The 21,253-nt window shown below is 46.6% G+C and overlaps 1 protein-coding gene across 1 annotated transcript in view; it reads right to left on the bottom strand.

Annotated features, from left to right (window-relative positions):
* Positions 1 to 21,253, bottom strand: part of AOX1 (aldehyde oxidase 1) — a 738,465-nt gene that overhangs the window by 294,868 nt on the left and 422,344 nt on the right. Inside the window, exons 23-25 of the mRNA XM_069615435.1 lie at positions 15,505 to 15,592; positions 12,379 to 12,465; positions 180 to 371 (exon numbers count right to left, since the gene is read on the bottom strand). Of these exons, the coding sequence (XP_069471536.1) occupies positions 180 to 371; positions 12,379 to 12,465; positions 15,505 to 15,592 (367 nt within the window). The remainder of the gene's footprint in view (positions 1 to 179; positions 372 to 12,378; positions 12,466 to 15,504; positions 15,593 to 21,253) is intronic.

Raw genomic sequence — 21,253 nt, 5'->3', positions numbered from 1 at the left:
CCGGGATGGAAACGCGGGAATCTTCAGCCATTTATTAACCATTTGACTTGGGGACAGAAGTTACTTGCAATCAAAACTTTTTCTAGCAAAAAATGCAAATGTACAGCGACTGGCCTTCATTTTTCAAGATGCCATCCTAACACGCAATTCAAGGTCTTGGTTAGACACGCAGGGCTCACCTTCTGCGGGGACAAGCCGGATTTAGTAGCGACCGCATCTATCCATGTCTCCGCGACCAACGCCGCTTGCGGGTAACCGAATCCTCGGAATGCAATGTTTGATGGTAGATGTGTCTTGCAAGCCCAGCCTTGAACCCTAAGGTTGGGAATCTTGTAGACGTTCTCCGCAGTCAGCAATGCAACTTCCACCACCTAAGGAAAAAGCAAATGTTAAAAACATTACAGAAATTTCGACAGAAAGTTATTGGGAAGTTATATTGGACACCGGTTAAGATGTTTAAATTGGGGCAAAGGCCTGACGATTTGTGTTGGTGTTGCAATGTTGATAGAGGCACATTATTGCATTTACTATGGGATTGCCGGAGAGTGCAAGAGTTTTGGACGGCAGTAATTGATAGGATTGATTTGATCTTTGGTGTGGTTTTGCGGAGGTCGGCGGTAAATATTATTTTACTTTCCCGTAGAGACAGAGGTGGTGGAGCTCGGAGGCATTCTTGCTGGATTGACAGGGCCATAATGGTGGCGATTAAGCTAATACTCAGGGTTTGGAAAACGAGGAAGAAACCTAATGTTGATGATTGGCCGACGGAATTGCATATTTTGGCACAATATGATAAGGTTTCATTATGTAATAATGATAGGGATGAGGATTATATGAAGTTATGGGGTCTGTTTATGGCTCTTTATGATTGACGTGCTGATTGGGTTGGTACAGTTGGTGGGGCTCCTTTCCCCCCCTTTTTTTTTTCTTTTCTCTTGCTTTTCATCCCATTTGTGGTGTCCTTCATGTTGTTTTTGTGTTTGTGTTGTCTTTTCTGAATTACTGCTATTTGTTGATTGTGTTTCGCTAGGATTGATCTTTTATGGTCTGAACTGTTTACAATGCTTTTGTTATACTGTTTATTTACTCTCTATTGAATGTGGAACACTGTTGCTTTTACTAATGTTATTTATGTTTTGTGAAAATTAATAAAGTGTTTTTGAAAGAAAAAAAACAAAATAAAAAACATTCCATGAAAATCTGCTTTCATCATTGCATTTTTGTATTATCTGTGGGAGGAAAGTCTTTGTTTGCATGCTTTACCATTCTAATTAACCAATTGCAACATTATCTATAAAATATTGATTGCAAAAACCCTTAGATAGAAGTGTATGGGCGTTGCTCGCTACATGGAATAAGGTATTACCTGTAACTCCAGTTCTCCAGCATTGGTATATTTCATCGATTCACATGCTGTTAGGATATTCCCCCGTCATCAGGCTGGGAATCCCCGGTAACATTGAGCAGTTTCATTGAAAACCAAAGAAACTTAATTCTCTTTAGTGTGCTCTTGTGTTGTTTTGGGTCATTCTCCCTTCAGACAATAGGCAGGGCCTCCCTTAGCTCCATCCGTGGAGGCCATCTTCAGTCTCGTATAGTGCATGTAAAAGTACAAAAATGAGCCAAATGGCAGGCGCAAGGGTTGCAGGCAAACCTATCAAATATACCAATGCTGGAGAACCGGAGTTGCACATAAGTAACTTATTTCTTCTTTAGCATTGGATCTTTCATAGATTTGCATGCTGTTAGAAAAAAATATCAACCAGTGCAAGATGCATGGCTATCAGTTAGGCAAACAGTTTATGAAGGACCACTCGTGTAACCCTGGACTCCTCCACAGAATTTGTTTTTTTCTTTGGAGGCAGTAGAAATTGATGAAGGTGTGAGTAGACCTCCAGGTGACCGCCCTGCAGATGTTCGACAGTGGCACTCCTGCAAGAAGAGTGTTGACAGACGAGACTGCCCTTGTGGAGTGCGCCTGCGACCGACCTAGGAGTGGCCCGTTAGCAAGTTGATGGAAGAAAGGGATACAAGCAGAAGCCATCTGAAAATGGAAGCTTCAGAAAGGCCCTTTAGTGTAGCAGCACACCTACATGCAATGAACAGCTGCAACAAGTTCCAGAAGGGCTTGGTTCGCTGTACATAATCGAGGCAGTGGAGAGAGCATTCAGCAGGTGTAGCAGAAGAGCTGAAGAAAAAGTGACAGGCTGAAGGGTTCATTGAGGTGAAAAGAGAATGGCACGCTGAGCATGAATGGAGAATTGGTCAGAGAGAACCTTGTTTTTGTGGAAAATTAGGTATTGGAGTTGTGAAGAGAGCACCAGAATCTCACTCATTCTCTTGAAGGAGATGATGGCCATCAGAAACAGAATCTTCCATGGGACAAACGTGATACTGGCGTTATGGCATTGGCTCGAATGGGGCCTCAATCAACCTGCAGAGGACCATTTTCATTACCTAAAAAAGAGCAGATTTGTGCACAGGGAGAAAAGTAAAAAAGAATACTGTAATGAAGGCGCTACCTATCTGCACATGAAGCGAGAAATAGCAGCCAAGTGAACTTCGATGAAGAGTGAGCAAGGCTAGTGATAGCCACAGAGAGCATATGTGGCAGGCGACATTGCAGCTGGAAATTAAGGTCATCCACCCCGCGACTGGAGAGTCAAATGGTTAACTGCTTCCATTTTCTGTTGTAAAGGAGATGATCTCCCAGCTTAATCTTCACACTGAATATGTTGGTTGTCTCCACGACCATCAGTCTGGCTTCAGAGCTGCCAGAAGCACGGAAACTGCTCTCCTGAACATCTGGGAAGACCTGCTCTCTAACCTCGATGCCAATCACCCTTCTGTCCTCATCTTACTCAATCTCTTTTCTGCTGTTGGCACGGTCAAATATGCTATTGTGTTCAACAGGCCCTGTTATAACCTGAACATAGCGATTAGGCCCTGGCCCGGCTGACCTCTTTCCTCTCTGACTGACCCTCCCAGGTCCAACTTGGTTCCCTCCTCCCCTCTACCTCACTCTCTACCTGTGGTGTTCCCCATGGGTCTAATCTCTCTCCCTGGCTGTTCAACCAATACATGGCACCTCTTGCCCACTGCATTGCTGCTCTCTGCTCCAACTTTCAGTGCTATGCGGATGACACTCAGCTCGCTTTTGTCACTCCGCGCGCGCCACTCACCTGTGCTGGGGGTCGGGGTCTTTGGCTTCGGCGGTCTCCTTCTTGGAGATTGTATCCGCGTTGGCGTCTTCCTTTACGATGTCCCACGGTCCGGGCTGGCACCCTGGGCGCGGCCATCTTGAATGTCCTGCGCATGCGCGGAATGTCAGTATCCGATGTTTCGTGCATGCGCAGTGACGGAGACGTGCGTTCCAGGCCTCGCTCTGGTCCAGGCTATAAAGAGCCCCGCAGACCCGGAAACAACGCGTCTCAACGCGGTTTGCTACATGTATGCGCTCCTGGAGTCCTGCTTGCCTGCGTCTCCGGCCCTAATCCGGCATCTTCCTTGTGCCTTGTCCTGTGTTCTTCCTGCCTTGCCAGTCCTCTTGGGCTCCAGTCCTGCTCTGGTCACCTTGTCCTCCTGGGTTCCTGTCTGGTCCTTGGTCCTTGGTGTTAGGCTGGTCCCTGCCTGGGGTTCCTCTGTCCAGCCCAATTCTTGGGCTAGGAAGGGGTCTGTTCCTGGGGTAGTTAGTCCTTATCCAATTCTTTTCCTTTATTCTTGGAGGGTCTGCCTTCTCAATTCCTACTACTGGTCTTGTGTCCTGCCGGTATCTGTGCCAATTCTACTACCAAGGACTCACCGAACATTCGTCCCTTGATCACCTGGTACTGCAGTGGCCTTCTCTGTCAGTGTTTACACTGTCCTGACGTCACGTAAATGAGAGAAGTGCTACCCGTGGCGTTGGGAGCTGGCTCAGCTCAATCCTGTCATTTATTGTCAGGAGGGTGTTGGGTAGGTTCCTCGCGTTGCTCTGTCATCTTGCACTGATTCATCGACAGACTGGCAGCCGCACCTCCTCGCTCCGCAGGAAGAAAAGGTAACCAGCAATCTCGTGACGCCTTGTATAACAGCTTTCAGGCTCCCTTCAGCCGCCTCCTCTCCCACTCTCATCCCGGATTGTCTGTCTACAATCCCCCTAATGATCTCTGCCTTAATGCCAGTAAGACAGAGATCCTCCTCATTGGCACACCTGCACCTTCCTTTCTTGTCAGTCTCTGGCCGTCCACTCTCAGCCCTCTTCCTGCTCCCACCTGTGAGGCTAAGAACCTCAGAGTCATCTTCGACTCCACCCTCTCGTTCTCTCCTCACATCTCTGACGTCTCTCAGAAGTCGAACTACCAGCTGCATCTCCTCAGAAGTATTCTTCCTTTCCTCACCTTCCCTCAGAAGCTCACTGTCTCCAGAGCTCTGGTTCTCTCTAGGCTGGACTACTGCAACAGCCTCTTTCTAAATCTGCCTGCCTCTACTCTCCGTCCTCTACAACTCATCTAGAACAGGACTGCAAGACTTGTCCTTGGCCTCAAGCCCAGGGATCGTATTGCTCCAGCCCTGAAATCTCTCCATTGGCGCCCAGTGGGAGCAAGGATCAAGTTCAAGACCCTCACAAGGCCTTCTGGGGCCTGGGACTGCAATACCTCCAACTCTCTCTTCGGAAATATCTTCCAACACGAGCTCTTTGCTCCTCCACCTCCAACTCCTTGAGGGTCAGTCGCTTCTCCAAGCAAGCAACAAGTTAGGGGCAGATCTGTTTCTTTGGCTGGCGCCTCCCTCTGGAACAGCCTCCCTGCCTCTCTGAAATTTGAGCAGAACCATCTCCGGTTTCGGAAGCAGACCTTCCTCTTTACCTCTGCCTTCTCTCTTTCTCTCCCCTGCTGATCTCTTTTCTGATATTGAACTGGTTACCTGGTTACCCTCTTAACTCGGGCTCAGGTCACTGCCCACCCAGTTGCACTGCCGCACTGCCTCCTGGCATCCCCTGCACTTGTGGTCTGTGTCTGCAACCCTACAGTCTCCGCACCTGCACTTATTAACACCTATTGTCTCCACTACTTGTTTTGTGATCCTGTGTCTGGCACCTGCTCCCCCCCTGGCACTTCTCCCATCCCCTCTCCCCTGCACTCTCTTAGTGTCGCTAGGCCTAATAAGATCGCTATTTTTTGTCCTCCCTCTGTTTGCCCTAGCTTGCCTCGTCGCACCTTGAAACACTTGTGTATAGGCGCGTTATAAATGCCATATCATATCATATCATGATAGATGGAGCTCATGATTTGCCAAGGACATCCCCACAGCCTTGGGGCATGCAGATTTGATCAAATTCTGTAAGTGCTGGGCTGTGAATTTTTATGACAGCGGAAACCTAATGGGTGGGGCCGATGAGAGGACTAGAAGCTCAGAGAACCAGAGCTGCCTTGTCCACACTGGCACCATAATGATCAGTCTGCACAGCTATTTGTCTGTGTGGAGGACTCGTGGTAGGAGTGAAAGCATTGAAAAAGCGTATAGGGTGTTACGATTTCACAGAAAAGTTAAGGTGTCTGCCAGACTGGCTATGTCTTTTGAGGCAAATAGGTCCACATCTGGCTTTCCACAAGATCCACCTGGCACTGGAAAACCTACAAAGGAGAAAGAGCTTGTTTGCACAATGTCTGGATACCAAACCCAATCGGTATTGTAACAATCCTGGATGTCGTCCCTTTTCCCATTGGGGGAGACCCTTCTCATGGGGCCAGGGTGGTGCGGCCACAGTACAATAATCCCCCTGGAGTGGTGCACTGTGGGAGGATCACGTGGGGAGGGAAACCCCTTGTGGGATGAGGTACGACATCCTAGGGAGAACGCGGTATTCACCTACCCTTTCACAACCTCCCTCACCACCTTACCCTATAGAGAATCGCGTAGTCCCCTACACTTCCTTGTACATGGGTAAGGTAGACACTTCCATTCCTTAACAAGTACTGTGACGAGGAAGAGTAGGGACTACCTATGTGAATCATGTAGAGAAACTGAGACGAAGAAGAACGTCAGTACCTCAATGAAGGCTCAGTAGAGACAGTAGCCGCCTGGACTACTAATCCTTCTGGTGCTGGATGGGTGGACAGTGCAAGGGTGCAGAAGTAAAGCTCAGATACAATGGTGGCATGTTTTTGAATACAGACCTTTATTAATAAAAAGAGGGTTGAAAAAATGCCTCTCTATCCCTAAAGCTAAGAGAAAACTAGTGATGAAATGGTCAGGAAGTCCAAAACTAAAAAGTCTGTCACTGCTGTGTCCTAAAAACCCACCCCTGTTCCGAACACTAATAATTTAAAATAACTGTGCAAGGAGGATCTCTTCCGAAAGTAAAAAGTGTCCTTGGTGTTTTCAATCAACAGAACAGTTCTCATTTTTGATGGTAATAAAAGTGATGCAAAATAATGTTCCAAAATACAAGATTCCAATGCTAGGGTTGTGCTCCTTTCCCTTAGACCTCTTCTTATCCCAAGTTGCTGGATAATTCATGATGAACTGTTTCTTAGCTTCACAGTTCTTATATCCTGTCAGCTTGGCATGCTCCTCTACCAAGCATAGGATTCCGTTTATTACTCCTAGGGCTCTTGACTTTCTTATTCTCTGCGTCTCATATGGGTGTGAGTCCCAGACTCACAAAACTTTACACGGCTTGGTTCACTCTCCTGCCAAGCAAGAAATCTCTCTTGGGCTGTCTCTTTTCTTCTCACAGGGTCCCAGACCCTCCTTGGTTTAGACTTTGGCTTCTCATATGGGTGCGGGTCCCAGACTCACACTGTTGTGTTGTATCCACTTGGTTCACTCTCCTGGCAAGTATACAACTGTCTCATCATTACAGGGTCCCGGACTCTTTCCTTCCAGTTCCTGTGCTCAACCCCATACCCCCCAGACCTCTCACAGCTCCCGGGCAACCAGTGTACCTGTTTGCTTCCTTCTGCAAGGTATCAGCAGTTCTCGGGCAGCTGTGTCCCTTCTGGAGGCTCCAGCAACGTTCAGGCATCCAGCAGGACCAGCATTGGCTCTGTAGGCTGATGCCTTGGATGTTCTGTCCCTCCCGCGCTCCGTCTTGCATCAGCTGCTTCCATGTACGGCTACTGCTATTCCTCTTCAGGGGATGGCTCTCTCTCCCTCGCATCTCTCCTGCACTTCTGATTGAGCTTGAGCCTGAACCTGGACCCGTTCGAACTCCTGCATTTAGATGAAATAGTGCTTTTGGCTAATCACTGCTCTTTGGAAACTAGACTGCTCGCTCGGTTCCTCGCAAGTGATCCTTGTACTCTCAGCCATCTTCTTCATCATAGTACCACCCTTAAAGCTATATGCAGAATAGTTTGTATTTTCTGAATTTTCATTGTTGTCATACAGGTTGGATTAACTGACTTGATAACATAATATATTAGTTCTATCCAGGGAGCGGTTAGGAAGATTTGGAGTTGGAGAAGGAGTTGAGTATGGTTTAGCGGGCTGATACCGCATTCTCTGGTGATGGTCGTCCCTAATCCGGGGGTTGGATTCCATCCATACGTGACCCTCCCTCGGTGCACCACGCCTAGGGGGACTATTGTACTGTGGACTCGCTGCCCTGGCCCCATGGGAAAGCCCCCCCCCAGGGGAGAAGGGACGACATTCTCAGATTCATCACATACCTTTCCCCTTATGCCATGGTTTCCTCATCTCCAAGCGGAAAACGGGACAAAAGGTCTACATTGCATTGCTCCTTCCCTTTCCTGTGCTCCACACAAAGCGAAACAGTTGGAGATCACGAAACCAGCGCACAATTCTGTGGTTAGTGTCTTCATAGAGACTCATCCAAATGATGGGTGAGTGGTCCTTTGCTAGCTGGAATTTCCTGCCGGTGAGATAATACTTCAAATACCCCACAGCCCCCTTTATGGCTAGAGCCCCCAGTTCAATTGTCGCATAATTATTTTCCTTAGGGAAGAACATTCTGCTAATGTACACTATTGGAAGCTCTATTCCCACATATTCCTGGGACAAAACGGCTACTAGGCAACCTTTCAGGCGTCTGTCTGGAGAATAAATTATTTGGCATAGTTGGGTACTTTCAACACCGGGGCAGGACTGTAAACGAACAATGGAGGAGGCTTGTATACGGCTCTCCTCTGGCTAGCAATACTTGAAGGCCAGGGTAACATTTGGTTATGAACCATACCTAGATGTTTTAAACAGGGACGTCATTTCACCAAAATGCCAGGGGTAGCGGAAGTGACATCACACGACCCTTGACCCCCCTGATGACATCACAGGAAGTGATGTCATTTGACCCCACCCCAAAGTGATATCGCGGGAAGCGATGGAACACCACCTTTCAGCCGTTGACAAAACAGGAAGTGGCATAACATAGCATTGTACACTACGAAAAATATGGTTAAGATCAGTGTGTATAGGCCCATATTACCAAATTACTGTGATTGCAAGCAGACTTCCATGACCAAATGATAATGATGTGTTATTATATAGCACTTAAGCTTAAGCGCTTTACATAAAAGAAATATAGACCCATTATCACCCAACCTGTGTTGGTACCCATTTATCGACCTCAGAAGGATGAAAGGCTGAGTTGAGGCGTTAGAACAGACTAAATCAGTGACTCACCCCCTGAAGTCCTGAAGTGTGCCTGAAATAAACCTTTAATGAGTCTAGCAATTATTGTATAGAATTCCAGAAAGACACATAATTTGGTATTCCTATTCTTTCTTATTTAGGTTCAGTGCTGAAAGTCTTAGACTTGTGGCACTCCTGTTCTTATTTTTCTTCTTTTTTAAGGGGCTTGAACAAGAAAGCCAGCCACTCCAGAATTAAAGAGCCACATGGTGCTGGCCACAGCCCAGGCCTATGAGCTTGTATTGCAAAAAACGTTAAAAAAAATAACTTTTTTAAAAAATTATTTTATTTTTAGAGGTCGCACGAAAGACCACAGAGGTCGCAAGGGAGACCTCAGAGGTCGCCCTTGCGACCTCTGTCGACCCCCAAATGACGTCCCTGGTTTTAAATCCAGGCCACGCGCACGCTCTCTTTTTCACGATCTGAGAGCAGGGACGCTGCGAGTGGCCTCTTTCAAGAGGAACTGGTATGGACAAAATGGCACTAAGTGCCCAGCGTGTGGGGCGTTGTATGAGTTGGTTCTCGACTTTGTATTGCTCTGTCCTAGTTATAATAACTACACAGCTTTGCACCTAAAACCAATATTCAAATTGAAGGGTATTCGAAGGACAGTAGTTGCAATGGACCTAGGCAGGTAAAGTGGAGATCTTCATCTGTTGTACTTTGTAGCTTAATATCTGCATAGGGCATGGCTAAGGAAGTTGAGTCTGCGTGGGAAACGGGGTGAATGAACATGATAAATGATTTTTAATTGATTTTAATAAAGGCTGGATTTTCCCCCTTTAGCTGTGATGTAGAGCTGTATGTTTTTTTAACACTATTCTGTTTTTATATGGTATTTTTGTATGGAATGTAATCTGCTTTGATGACACAAATGTTGAATAAAGCTTTGCCATGTAAAAGCCGGTACAAAATACAAAAATAATTCTATCCTTATATGAAGGATAGAAATGCAAATGGGAGAGCAGCGGTGTCGCTGCTCTCCGACTTCAAAGGAAATGCATGAAAGGTCCAGAAATGAATCTCTCATGCATTGCACCCTCCCCTGTGCCTATTTCACACAGGCTCAGGGTCTTTGATTTCTGCGCATTTCAAAGCACATGCCATTTGTGGATTTGAGATGCACATTGAAAGGCACAAAAAAAAACCTTACTTGCCAAACGAGCAAAGGAAGTGAAAAAAGGACATCCGAACACACACATCTAAGGTGCGCACATTCCGATGCCCTCTGTGGATTTGGGTGCACATTTCTTTGGCACAGGTGATGAGATGTTCTAGCGCATCTCATCACTCACGCCAATAAACGGCTGAGAATGTGGCCCTGCGAGGCTAATTCTCAAAAAATGGGGAAACTGAAAGTAGCACAGAGGATGCACTGTTTACTCACAATTCATCATCATATTCTCACAAGTGACCTGTGCATTCCCAGGCGGCTGTGCTGCAGCTGTAATGGTGGACTGGCCAGCCATCTTGAATACACTGGTGTCGAGAGCATGCTCCAGACACTAGATTATTACAGGTACCCAGCACCAATATGGCTGCTTGCGCATTTCACTGTGACGACCCCTCAACAGGCCTGTCACTTTGAAATGTGACAAAAAAGCATAATCATTTCTATCCCTGTTTGAGGGATAGACATGCAAATGGGACAGCAGAGGTTCATACTTTTACTGTCCTTTAAAAAAAAAAAATCATTATGGGGTCAGGAAAGGCCCCCCTCATGCAAGGCGTGATAAAAGGTATCTGAATGTGTGCCTCTAAAGATGTGAAAGCGCCTTTTTTTTGGTGCAAGTGATCAGATGTGCTAGTGCAAATAAAGGTTTTTGAGACTGCACCTAAGAAATTTTTTTTGTGTACATGCATTTAAGCCGAGGTAGACGCATACATTTAAGAAGTACAATTTTGATACCTGCATACACATACGTGAATACTATTTTGCTCGGTCTGTTATAATTTCTTTCGATGATAAAATGTCACCCCTTGAGTTTGATTCGTAACAGCAGTGATATCGTACCGAATGTAATGTGTATGGAGACATCATGCATGACAATTGGATGAGGGGTTCGGGTGGGAAGACCGTGGGCCTCCTTACGAATTTGGTGGTAATTTGGCAGTAAATCTGCTGCATTACAGCCAAATTCAATTATCATTACCGCCACTTGGTTCCGTGGAGTTACCATAGGATTACCGGTGTTGTTGGGGCTGTGTAATTCCCCATTTTAGAAGTGCATCAGACTCCATGGGGATTTCTGGCAGATTTATCACTGGCGGAATTACAGTGCAGTAAATTCATACATTTTTGGTGGTAAAATGAAGGATTTACCTCCTGCAACAAGATGGAGGTGAGTCCGCCACTTTTCCTCTAAATATCAGCGGATTTACCATGCTGTAATCCCACCAGCGGTAAATATACCAAAAGCTACAATTTGGCAGTGAGGGATAGAAGGCGGTCATTGTTACAGCAAAAAAATGGCAGTAAGGGAATTACCACTACTTTTTTCCTGCACTGCCAAACTTGTAATGAGGCCCTGTGTCTGGCCACTGGCAAATAAAGTCGATTTCGTACACTTTCATCGTCCCCTCCTCTTCTCCTCTTGTGTGCTCACCATGGCTTCAACTAGATATTTTGGGTTCTTCTCCTCTGCAAGACTGTGAACACCAGAAAGAAGTAAGTCAAACAATGGAGGCATCCAGTGCTTTACGTGGGTCGGGGCGTAAGTGGGGCTGAGCCGGGGCCCTTTCGGGGCCCCGGTCCCACACAACATTGGCGGGACGCATTATCCCGCCATGGCCGCTACCGCGACGGGAGTTGCACCCGTCATTATGTCGGGCAAGCTGACAGAAGTGCCAGCCAGCCACAGCAACATTGAAGCTGGTGGCACTTCTGTCAGTCAGTTTAACTTCCTCTGATGACCCCTCATCAGGGTCATCAGAGGAAGTTACTATCCCTTTGTTTGCCCTCCCCAAGTCACTGACCCTCACGAACCCGCGGGCTCCGTGATCTAATATGCAGATTAGATCACATAGCCAGCGGGTTTGCAGAGGGTGAAAGGCGCCTCGGGCTCAGTGATCTCTGCTCAGAGCAGAAAGATCACTGAGCCCGAGACGTCTTTCTCCGTCGACAAAGCTTTATAAAAGATGCCTTGAATTGTGTACGTTTCAAGCCCTCTTTTATAAACGTAGAAATATTTCTATGTTTATAAAAGAGGGCTTGAAACGTACACAATTCAAGGCATCTGCTTTGTCCGTCGACAAAGCTTTATAAAAGATGCCTTGAATTGTTTACGTGTCAAGCCATCTTTTAGAAACATAGAAATATGTTACAAATATCTATGTATATGAAAGGCAGCTTGAAAAGTACACAAACCATAGTAAGGTAAACACACAAGTGTGCGCAACTTACTATGGTTTGTGCACTTTTCAAGCCACCTTTTATAAACATAGAAATATGTAACATTGCTACATTTATAAAAGATGGCTTGAAAAGTACACAAACCATAGTAGTACGCATACAAACATATAAATGCTCACATACGTTTATATATTTGTTTGCACACCTTACTATGATTTGTGCACTTTTAGGCCACGCCCACAACGAAAGCCACGCCCCCAAACGAGCCCCCCCTCAATTTCTTACCCCACTTAAAGCACTTGAGGCATTTGATTGACATGCGCAGGGGCAGCATAGAATAGCAGTTTGTGCGGTGAGGGAGGGGCATAACTGTGGGCGACCGTGACACATACTTCGATAGATTCCTCAGGCATGAACCCAGCGTTGGTGTAATAGGCAACGTCGACTGCTGTGATCCTGCCATTATTCATGAACCCCACCTGCAATAGACAAACAAAGAAGACGTTTGTTTTCAGATACATATTTATGGAGCAAGATGAGGTTCAACAAAGGAAGGGATTGGTGGAGTGGAAGGGGTTAACAAGGGACTGACTCAGAGAAACAAATTGGGCAACTGGAACTGGATTAAGAGAAACAAATTACACAAATTCCTGACTTTAGAAGAGAAGATTGTGTTTAGCATGCAGTAGTTGGTAATCTTTCTACAACAAAGACACATGAGTCTTGCTCTTTGGGAAAGATCCCTTCATATATTTCACAAAGATTACAGTATGTTACAGTGAAACGGCTCCTCTATATATAATGGGTACAATAAAAAAAGGTTGTACAATAAAAAAAAAAAGGTTGTATGTTGTGGGCTCCTTATGTTCAAAGAATTAGATTAAGGGCCTCATTAAAGGTTTGGTGGTATCCCGCCAGTAAATCAGGCGGCATACCACCAAACGGTATTATCGTTACTGGCACTGTGGTCTGGGTGCAATTACCAGCAGATTACAAGTGCCAGTAAGGGTGGGTATTCCCCATTCCATAGGGGAATTGCAGGCATTACCGGCATTTCTTGGTGGTTGGGTACCGGAATTACCGGCAGCTTGGAGCTGCAGGAAAATCCGGCCACCCCACCTCCAAACTTGGAGTGTACTGGTGCGGTAACATGCCAGTATGCAGTAATACCGGCACGTTATTACCACACCGCACACTCATAATGAGGCCCAAAGTCCAGTAATTTAGGACCAAGTCCTTTTGTAGAATCCAATGTGCCCAAGAGGAAATCAAAGTTAATGGTGGTAAAACCACTTAATTACCACCAAGCTCGATTACCGATACTGCCACTTGGTTCAGTGGATTTACTGCAAGATTACAAGTGCTGGTAGGGTGGTATTAATCCCCATTTTCGGATTCCATAGGTCTCCATGGGGATTTCAGTGGCCATTCCACTGGCAGTAATTCTGCTGACAGTAATTCCACCGATTTTTGGCAGTAATGTTGAGGCTCCAGCTTTTTGATGGCAGTAAATCCTCTACCCTCCCACCAAACTTTTAGTTTGGCGGTGCAGTAATGCAGTGGTAACAGAATAACCACCACATTACCACTGTTTTTACCCGCACCGCCTTACTTGGAATGAGGCCCTAGTCTTGAATGTGTTGAGACATAGAATTGTATGGGCCTCATTACAAGTTTGGCGGTGTAATAAAAAAGTGACAGTGTTTCTACTACTTTTTTTTGGCGGGTAGCAGAATTATCACCACTTTTATCACATCACAGAATTCTGAGTTTGGAGGAAAAGTGGAGAATTCATCCCCAACAAAATGCTGGAGGTAAATTTTTCCCTTTTTCCCTCAAAAATTGGCAGATTTACTACTACCGCTCACGGTAAATATGCCAAAATCCACATGGAGTGCTATGGACCCCAAAAAGGGGAATTTACACTGCCTTGCCACCACTCAAAATGCCATGGTAAATCGATGGGACTGAGTGGCAGTAATGGTAAATGAGTTTAGTGGTAATTCCACTGATTTACTGCTGAATTACCCCAAAACGTACAGCCATTAACTTTGAGTTCTGCTTGGACAGAGTGAGGGCTATGCGTTTGCGATCAATAACATTGTTTGGGACTATGAATTGTATTTTTTGGGGGGGATACAGTGTTCACGACCTACAAGATTGTTTCCTTTCTGAGTACCTTGATAACCAAGATTTTAAAAACCTGCCTTACACTGCAGCATGCGGTCATCTTTAGGAAATGTATGAAACGGCGCTCTCGAAGAACAAGACTCGTGTGTCTTTGTTTTGGAAACCTTGGCAACGAGTTCTTCTAACTCCAATATATATAGACGTTTGGGCAGTACGGTTTCTCTGGGGTTTCCTTGCAGCACATGTTACCTCCTCTATCCAGCTGATACTCGTTGCCCTATCAGGAGCTTTTTTACAATGTACCCCCTTTCTTCTGCATACGTTCCTGACTTTGTTCTGGAAGTTTCTCTACTCGTCAGAAAATGACCCTCTTATATCGGTCTCACTGGCTGAAATTGGGAACAAGTGGTTGAGCGGAGGTTTTAGAAGTGGGCTTCTTGTATCGCCATCATGCCAAACCAACTAGCACTGAGTCCAGGACCAAGGACGAGGTCAGAATGAAAGTCACAAGACAGGGTCCATCACTTTGGCTTCTGTGACATTGTTCTACAAGTCTGTCAACGAACCTGGATGTCGGGAAATTTCCTATAGGCCTGCATACCTTTCTTTTGAAGATGAAACGGAGGACCCCCTCACCCCCACCTCGCCCCCATCCACGAAATGCCTCTGATCCTTTCAGCAGTTGGCTCTTCGACCTTTCATTCAACCCAGGACTATAATTGGGCCGGGGATAAACAGGGCAGGGCCCCTGCCATTTCCAACAAGTACCTCTGAGCCGGGGCTCAGCCAGGCCTCACCCCACTAGCGTTCACCCTGGCAAGCCTCCCACTCGTGCTTAAAGGGCTGCCGGCAGGCATCAGTGCTGCAAATTAAGAAACAAAAGGAGAGGCGGGTGCAGCAAAATTAATGCTAGAAATGTGCCCGTCTCGCCCACTGAGCTCTTACAAATGTAGGACAAGAGATGGCAGTACCTTTTTGTAAGCGGTCAGTGGGCAGCCTATAAGTACCATCCTTTTTTGCTGCACCAGTCCCTCCTTTAGTTTCTTAATCTGAGCCATGCAGGCAGCCCTTTCACAATACAGCACAATGATATCTGTAGGGAGATGTGCCTGATGAAAGGGTTACCTGGAGGCGTCAGCGCGACGGTTTTACGAAACAAAAGTCGAGGATGATACAACAAAATGAATGCTAGCAACGCCTTCGCCTCTCCTTTGATCTCTTACAAAAAAACCCTGCCACCTCTTTTCTCCCCCCTCAAGTAGTTAGGCCTTGACCTATTGAGCCCAAGCCCCTAATTCTCAATCACTCTTAAAGCACTTATTATCACCCATGCCTCATGAAAATTTAAAGAACCACTCTCCAAATACGGTTACTGCTTCAAAGCTCACCTTGTATTTGCCGAGGAAGGGGTGCCGCCCTCCAGTAATTAGCATATCTTCTCCGCGTTCCAGAACACAGCGCACTGCCCGTTTCGTCCTGCAAGCGACACGTGCAGTTAGTTTCAAAAGAAAAACATCAGGAAGCCCTGACCAAGGCACCATGTGGCCCTTCGCGCACTGAGGAATTCTAGAAATTCAAAAGTTACTTACCTATAACAAAGGGCAGTCCTGAAGCTTTACCTTCCACCAGGGGTGTTGCTAGGTCTGGAAAAGATCAGGGGCTACGCTAATGTCTGGACTTGCGGGACTAGGGGCTAGCTATAGCCTTTTGGTTGTAGCCCCTGAGCTTCGACCCGGGGCTATACTCCCCTCAGCCCCCCGCCTTCCACAGACACATAGACGATTCTGCATTGAGCTTCAATCTTGCGCTACAGAGAATTAATCAAATACTGAGTGGAAATCTTTCTAACCCTTCATCAGGGCCATTTTTCAACACAGTCTTCAAAACTCCTGATGAGGTCATAAAAGCTTTAGTAATGATTTTAAAGCTTGCATGTGTGTGTGGTGCCTTAGTGTGCAAATGTATTCAGGGCACGCTCAGAGACTGATTTCCTTGCCACCTGTGACTGCGGACCTTTGCGATATCCGCTCAGCGTTGATGAGATCCTTCTGATTGGGACTGCTGGGGAACAGGACCTCCTAAGCTTCCAAAAAGATTGAATGAAATCCCTGCAACCCTCAACATGAAACTCTCCTACTCTAACATGTCCTCCACACCCCCATAGGGAGAGATGGCCAACCACAGACGACAGTATATCTCAAAACCAACCCGACCGGGCCAGCTGTCTGCAGACTGACAGCTTGCACCTAGTAGTGCACACACGCAAAGCACGGCACAATCTGCAGCCAAGTCTTACCACACAACTGAATATGCGCAAACACAAGGGAGCAGGATGCACACCTACAAGCTTTGAGGTCAGACTTCATAAACCATGGACACAACCACAGGATGCCGCATGATGAGGTCACTGGGCAGTGAGTGCGTGCACCTGACATGAGTGATCAACACATGATGGCAACACTCGCCCAGGCCTCAGTTCATAGGTTTAACATCTTGCAATATGTACGGTCGGCACAGTGAGAGGACACCAGGAAGTAGAACACTTTCCACGTGGCTGGCTAGCTAGGGATCGCACAAATACGGAGAGTTTCTCTGCAATGCTGTGACTTGAATGCGTAATCCTGCTGTACATCAACACGGGCATAAACATGGCTCCATGGCATTCCTGGATGTCGTTGAACACGGGCATAAACATGGCTCCATGGCATTCCTGGATGTCGTTGGCAAGCTAGGGTCTGTGAAACTGAAATGGTATCCCCCAAACCCCACGGCACGTTATTTAAAATACAAAGCAGACTCATCACTCAGAACATCTGTATCATGGTCTTATGCGCAGACAATTCAGTACATAACCGAAAAAGAGAAAGAAGCATAAACAAATTGCCTTTACCTGTATTTTTTAAGGTAGCGGCACCCATTTTTGGTGCATCCGTTGCGATGCATATGTTTTTAGTACAGCGTCATGCTGGTGACGGCGTTTGCACATGCAATGTATCGTCCGACAGATGTGCCATTAAATGCTGACTTATTTTTGCATTTCTTTAGCAGCAATGTGTACGGCCCTGCGCATGGGAAATGTGCGGGTGTGTCCTTTGGGAATTCATGCATCGCAATGCGAGTCGCGATTGTGCAAGCGCATCTTTGCACCATTGTGCATCTCACTGGGATGCACATGTTTTTAGTACAGCGTCATGCTGGTGACGGCGTTTGCACATGCAATGTATCGTCCGACAGATGTGCCATTAAATGCTGACTTATTTTTGCATTTCTTTAGCAGCAATGTGTACGGCCCTCCGCATGGGAAATGTGCGGGTGTGTCCTTTGGGAATTCATGCATCGCAATGCGAGTCGCGATTGTGCAAGCGCATCTTTGCACCATTGTGCATCTCACCGGGATGCACAGGTTTTTGAGAATCTTCCCCGTTCCTTCCTGTCCCTAAAAGTTGCATTTCTCATTTTTTCAGTTTTCACAAAAGGGAAAATAGCCTCTAAAGGCAGACTATGAGCAGATGTTTTGCTAATCTGAAAATTGGCCAATACGGGGATTTATGAAGAGTTTACAGCTGGTCGTGAACGAATGATGTTTCTGTATTTCTGTGTCTGTTCTTTTAGACAGTGGCCCTCATTACGAGTTCGGCAGTAGCCATGCCGCTATTGGCGGCATGGCTGCTGCCGAAATCGCGTCCGGGTCCAGAATGAGGAATTACGGGGCCATTCCGAGATCGGAAGGCCCGGTAATTCCTCCCTCCAAGGACCCGGACCCGGTCCTTCCCCATTCCCATTTCAGCCCCCATAGGGCTGAATGGGAATGGGAGAGGGAGCAAACAACAGGCCATTACGAGTTGGCCCATTGTTTGCTCCCTCTTCCCCTCGCGGGATCCAGTAAGCACGCCTGGTTTGACAAGTCGTTGTTTCTTGGGTCCCGCGAGAGGATCTCGTAATGAGGCGGTACGGGGTAAATGGCGCCGGCACCTTTTACAGCGCTGTTTACCCCTTACCGCCAGGGTCGTAATGAGGCCCAGTGACCTTTACGATGGAGAAAGTGCAATGGGATGTTTTATGTTGGCCCGATTCACTTGTTTTGGAGTACGTTTTAATTATGTGATGATGAGATTAATTGTTCTTTTAAAATTGTATTTCTGAAGTATTTTGTAATTGTTATTATAATGAGTTTTTTCCCCGAAAGGTTAGCTAATGTATTTTTACTAATGTATTTTATTTCATATTTTACATTGTTAAAGGTTATTTTAGGCAAAGAACAATAACACAAATAGGGAAGATATCTAATAGTTTATACTAAGGGCCCCAAAACCTATGATCGGTCAAGAGTAGCAGCCAGCAGTGGCACAGCACACACCCAGGAGTAGCAGCCAGCAGTGGCGCAGCACACACCCAGGAGTAGCGGCCAGTAGTGGCGCAGCACACACCCAGGAGTAGCGGCCAGCAGTGGCGCAGCACACACCCAGGAGTAGCAGCCAGCAGTGGCGCAGCACACAACCAAGAGTAGCAGCCAGCAGTGGCGCAGCACACACCCAGGAGTAGCAGCCAGCAGTGGCGCAGCACACACCCAGGAGTAGCAGCCAGCAGTGGCGCAGCACACACCCAGGTGTAGCATCCAGCAGTGGCTCACTGCATTTTTCTTGGGAGGATAGCTCAGGGGCAACGTGCTCGCCTTGGAAGCAAGACGATGCGAAGCAACACAGGTTCGATCCCCGGGTCCACGCTTAGAAACCTCTGAGTATTAAGCGCATTATAAATAACCAATTAAATCAAATACATTTTTGTAGGGCTCCCACCTTATTTTCCTAATTGTTTGCACTCAATGCTCTTGTTTTAATTTAGATAAATATCTTTTTACTCAATGCATATGAACAGCATAGATGATGAGGTAGGGTGAATCAAATGTACTCAGAAATAGTTGTGGGTACACATATTTTGAGAAGCGCTGTAGCACCCTAATACAGATAGGGGGTCTTATTCCTGATGGCGGTCCTTATGAACAGTCTGGAATTAGCATTCATACAATGTTTTACACATGCTTTGTATGACTTGTGTGGTCTTGCTGCATTATGGTACAGATAGCGACCCTAATCCTCTCCGGGTGAGGAATCCGTAGGCATCTAGGCTTGCATCCGATTTCCACGCATCTGGAGAGGCTCTGGATTCTTATAGAATGTGCTTAGTTTTTTTCACCTGCAAAGATCCAGAGGATTCTACAGGTGCATACATCTGTATGCTGTCTTCAATTCACGGACATAGCGGGCGAATGATTACTATTCACTGACAATCGTGTTAGACGGAAACCTGGGTCCACGCAGACGTCAATGTCAGACGTATATCACCAGAACAAATCAAAATAGCGCAGGGGGGACTCCGCTCATGCAAGTGCATGCGTATGCGTATATTACCCGGACCGAGAAAATGGCCCCCGTGGGATTTTAGTTGGGGCTGGCCTCAGTTCATAGTCCCCTGCAGGGTGTATTTCTGGACCAGCACACTACGAGTCTGCCTGCAGCGGCCATTGCGCCCAGCAGTGTCAGAACTGCCGTGCCCAACGGCGCCTGCAGGCAAACCTTTCACAGAAGCACCAGCACCGTTAGCCAGGGCCGGTCTTTGTGTCAGGCAGCTCAGGCGGCTACCTGTCTTTAGTCAGCCTGTAGGGGCGCCGCACGGCAGTGCTCTGAGTCCTGCAAGCCAGGCCACAAGCACCAGCCAGGCCTATTCAGAATCATTTTTATGTCACTCACAAATGTAACAACGATTACTGCTGCTTCAAACTGCCTTTGTCCTCAGGCAGGGCAGGGCATAAATTGACAAATAAATTAGCAACATTTGTTTGTTGCTAGTTGCTTTCACTTCCCCGACCCTGGGCCCCGCTGGCGCTAGCCAGGCCCATGGGCGCACCGCACGTGTGGCATGCCCTCAGGCTATGTGCGCAAGCGCATTGATAGATTGATGATTGGGGCTGGCTGTCAAAGTGCACTAGTAGGAGTGTTTAATAACAGAGATGTCCATTATTAGAGCGCTTGGAATCCAGCGACTGGATTCCAGTGTGAAACGCTACGTCGAGCAGTGCACCAAGCATGCCTGCCTACATTTGAAAATCAGAATTCCTGAGATTTATGCATACAAAGGTTTTTCCTGAATTTTGCAGTACCGAAATTGGACATTTCAACTTAGTTGTTCTTCATCAGGTTATGTAGTGCAGTGGTGAGTTGTCCAGACTGCAAACCTGATGGCTGTGGTTCAATGGGGCCACCCTAACCTTGGGAAAAAGAAAGAAAGCAAAAGAAAAGCGCGTTCGCATTGAAAGTCGGCAAAAAAGAATGAAAGGTGAAGCAAAATAAACACGTGTTATTTTGCTTCACCTGCATTCTGGATTGCAGACCTTAACTGCCTCTCCACTATCACCTCCAACTTCTCACTGCCTTGGACGGACCACAACTGCATCGAGTTCTCTATTCCTATCACCAAAAACCACACAACTCTGACCCCTGCTAATGCTGCACAAGTCAGAAGCTCTAAAAATCTCATAGAGGAGAACCTGCGCCCATACCTCAATACCCCTGAGTTAGCTCCTCCATTCGCTAATGACCCCAACATCCTAGCAGACATCTACAAAGATGTCCTCACCAAAGCTATCAATGAAATAGCACCACTTGAATGGAAAAAAGAGAAGAAATCCTTACACACCAACTCATGGTTTACAGATGAGCTGCATTCTATGCGGTCCCACAAAAGAGCAGCACTAAAAAACTGGCAATCTGACCCCTGCACCAATACCAAAAACAAATTCAATTTAATCTCCCACCAATACAAGACAGCTATCACCGATGCCAAAGCCAAAGCTTTCAACACACGAATCTCCAATGCCAAATCACACTCCAAAGAGATCTTCGCCATTTTTAATGAGCTCATCTCCCCCCCCTAATACACCGGACGAAATAATCAAAAATGAAGCTTGGTGTACCAGCATTCAAGCTGCCATGCTACACAAAATTGACCTTCTCCAAAAAAAAAATCAAAGACCACTGCAAAGCCCTTCCTCAACAGACAGGATCTAAACCTAGCAACACCCCACCCACCTCTTCCAAGCGCACCATACCTGATTTCTCCTTCAGAGACATCACTGAATCA

The sequence above is a fragment of the Ambystoma mexicanum genome, chromosome 9 (assembly GCF_040938575.1).
Source record: "Ambystoma mexicanum isolate Mex_15411 chromosome 9, UKY_AmexF1_1, whole genome shotgun sequence".
Taxonomy (NCBI): domain Eukaryota; kingdom Metazoa; phylum Chordata; class Amphibia; order Caudata; family Ambystomatidae; genus Ambystoma; species Ambystoma mexicanum.
The sequence above is the reverse complement of the archived record's forward strand: the minus strand, read 5'-3'. Positions and strand labels throughout refer to the sequence as shown.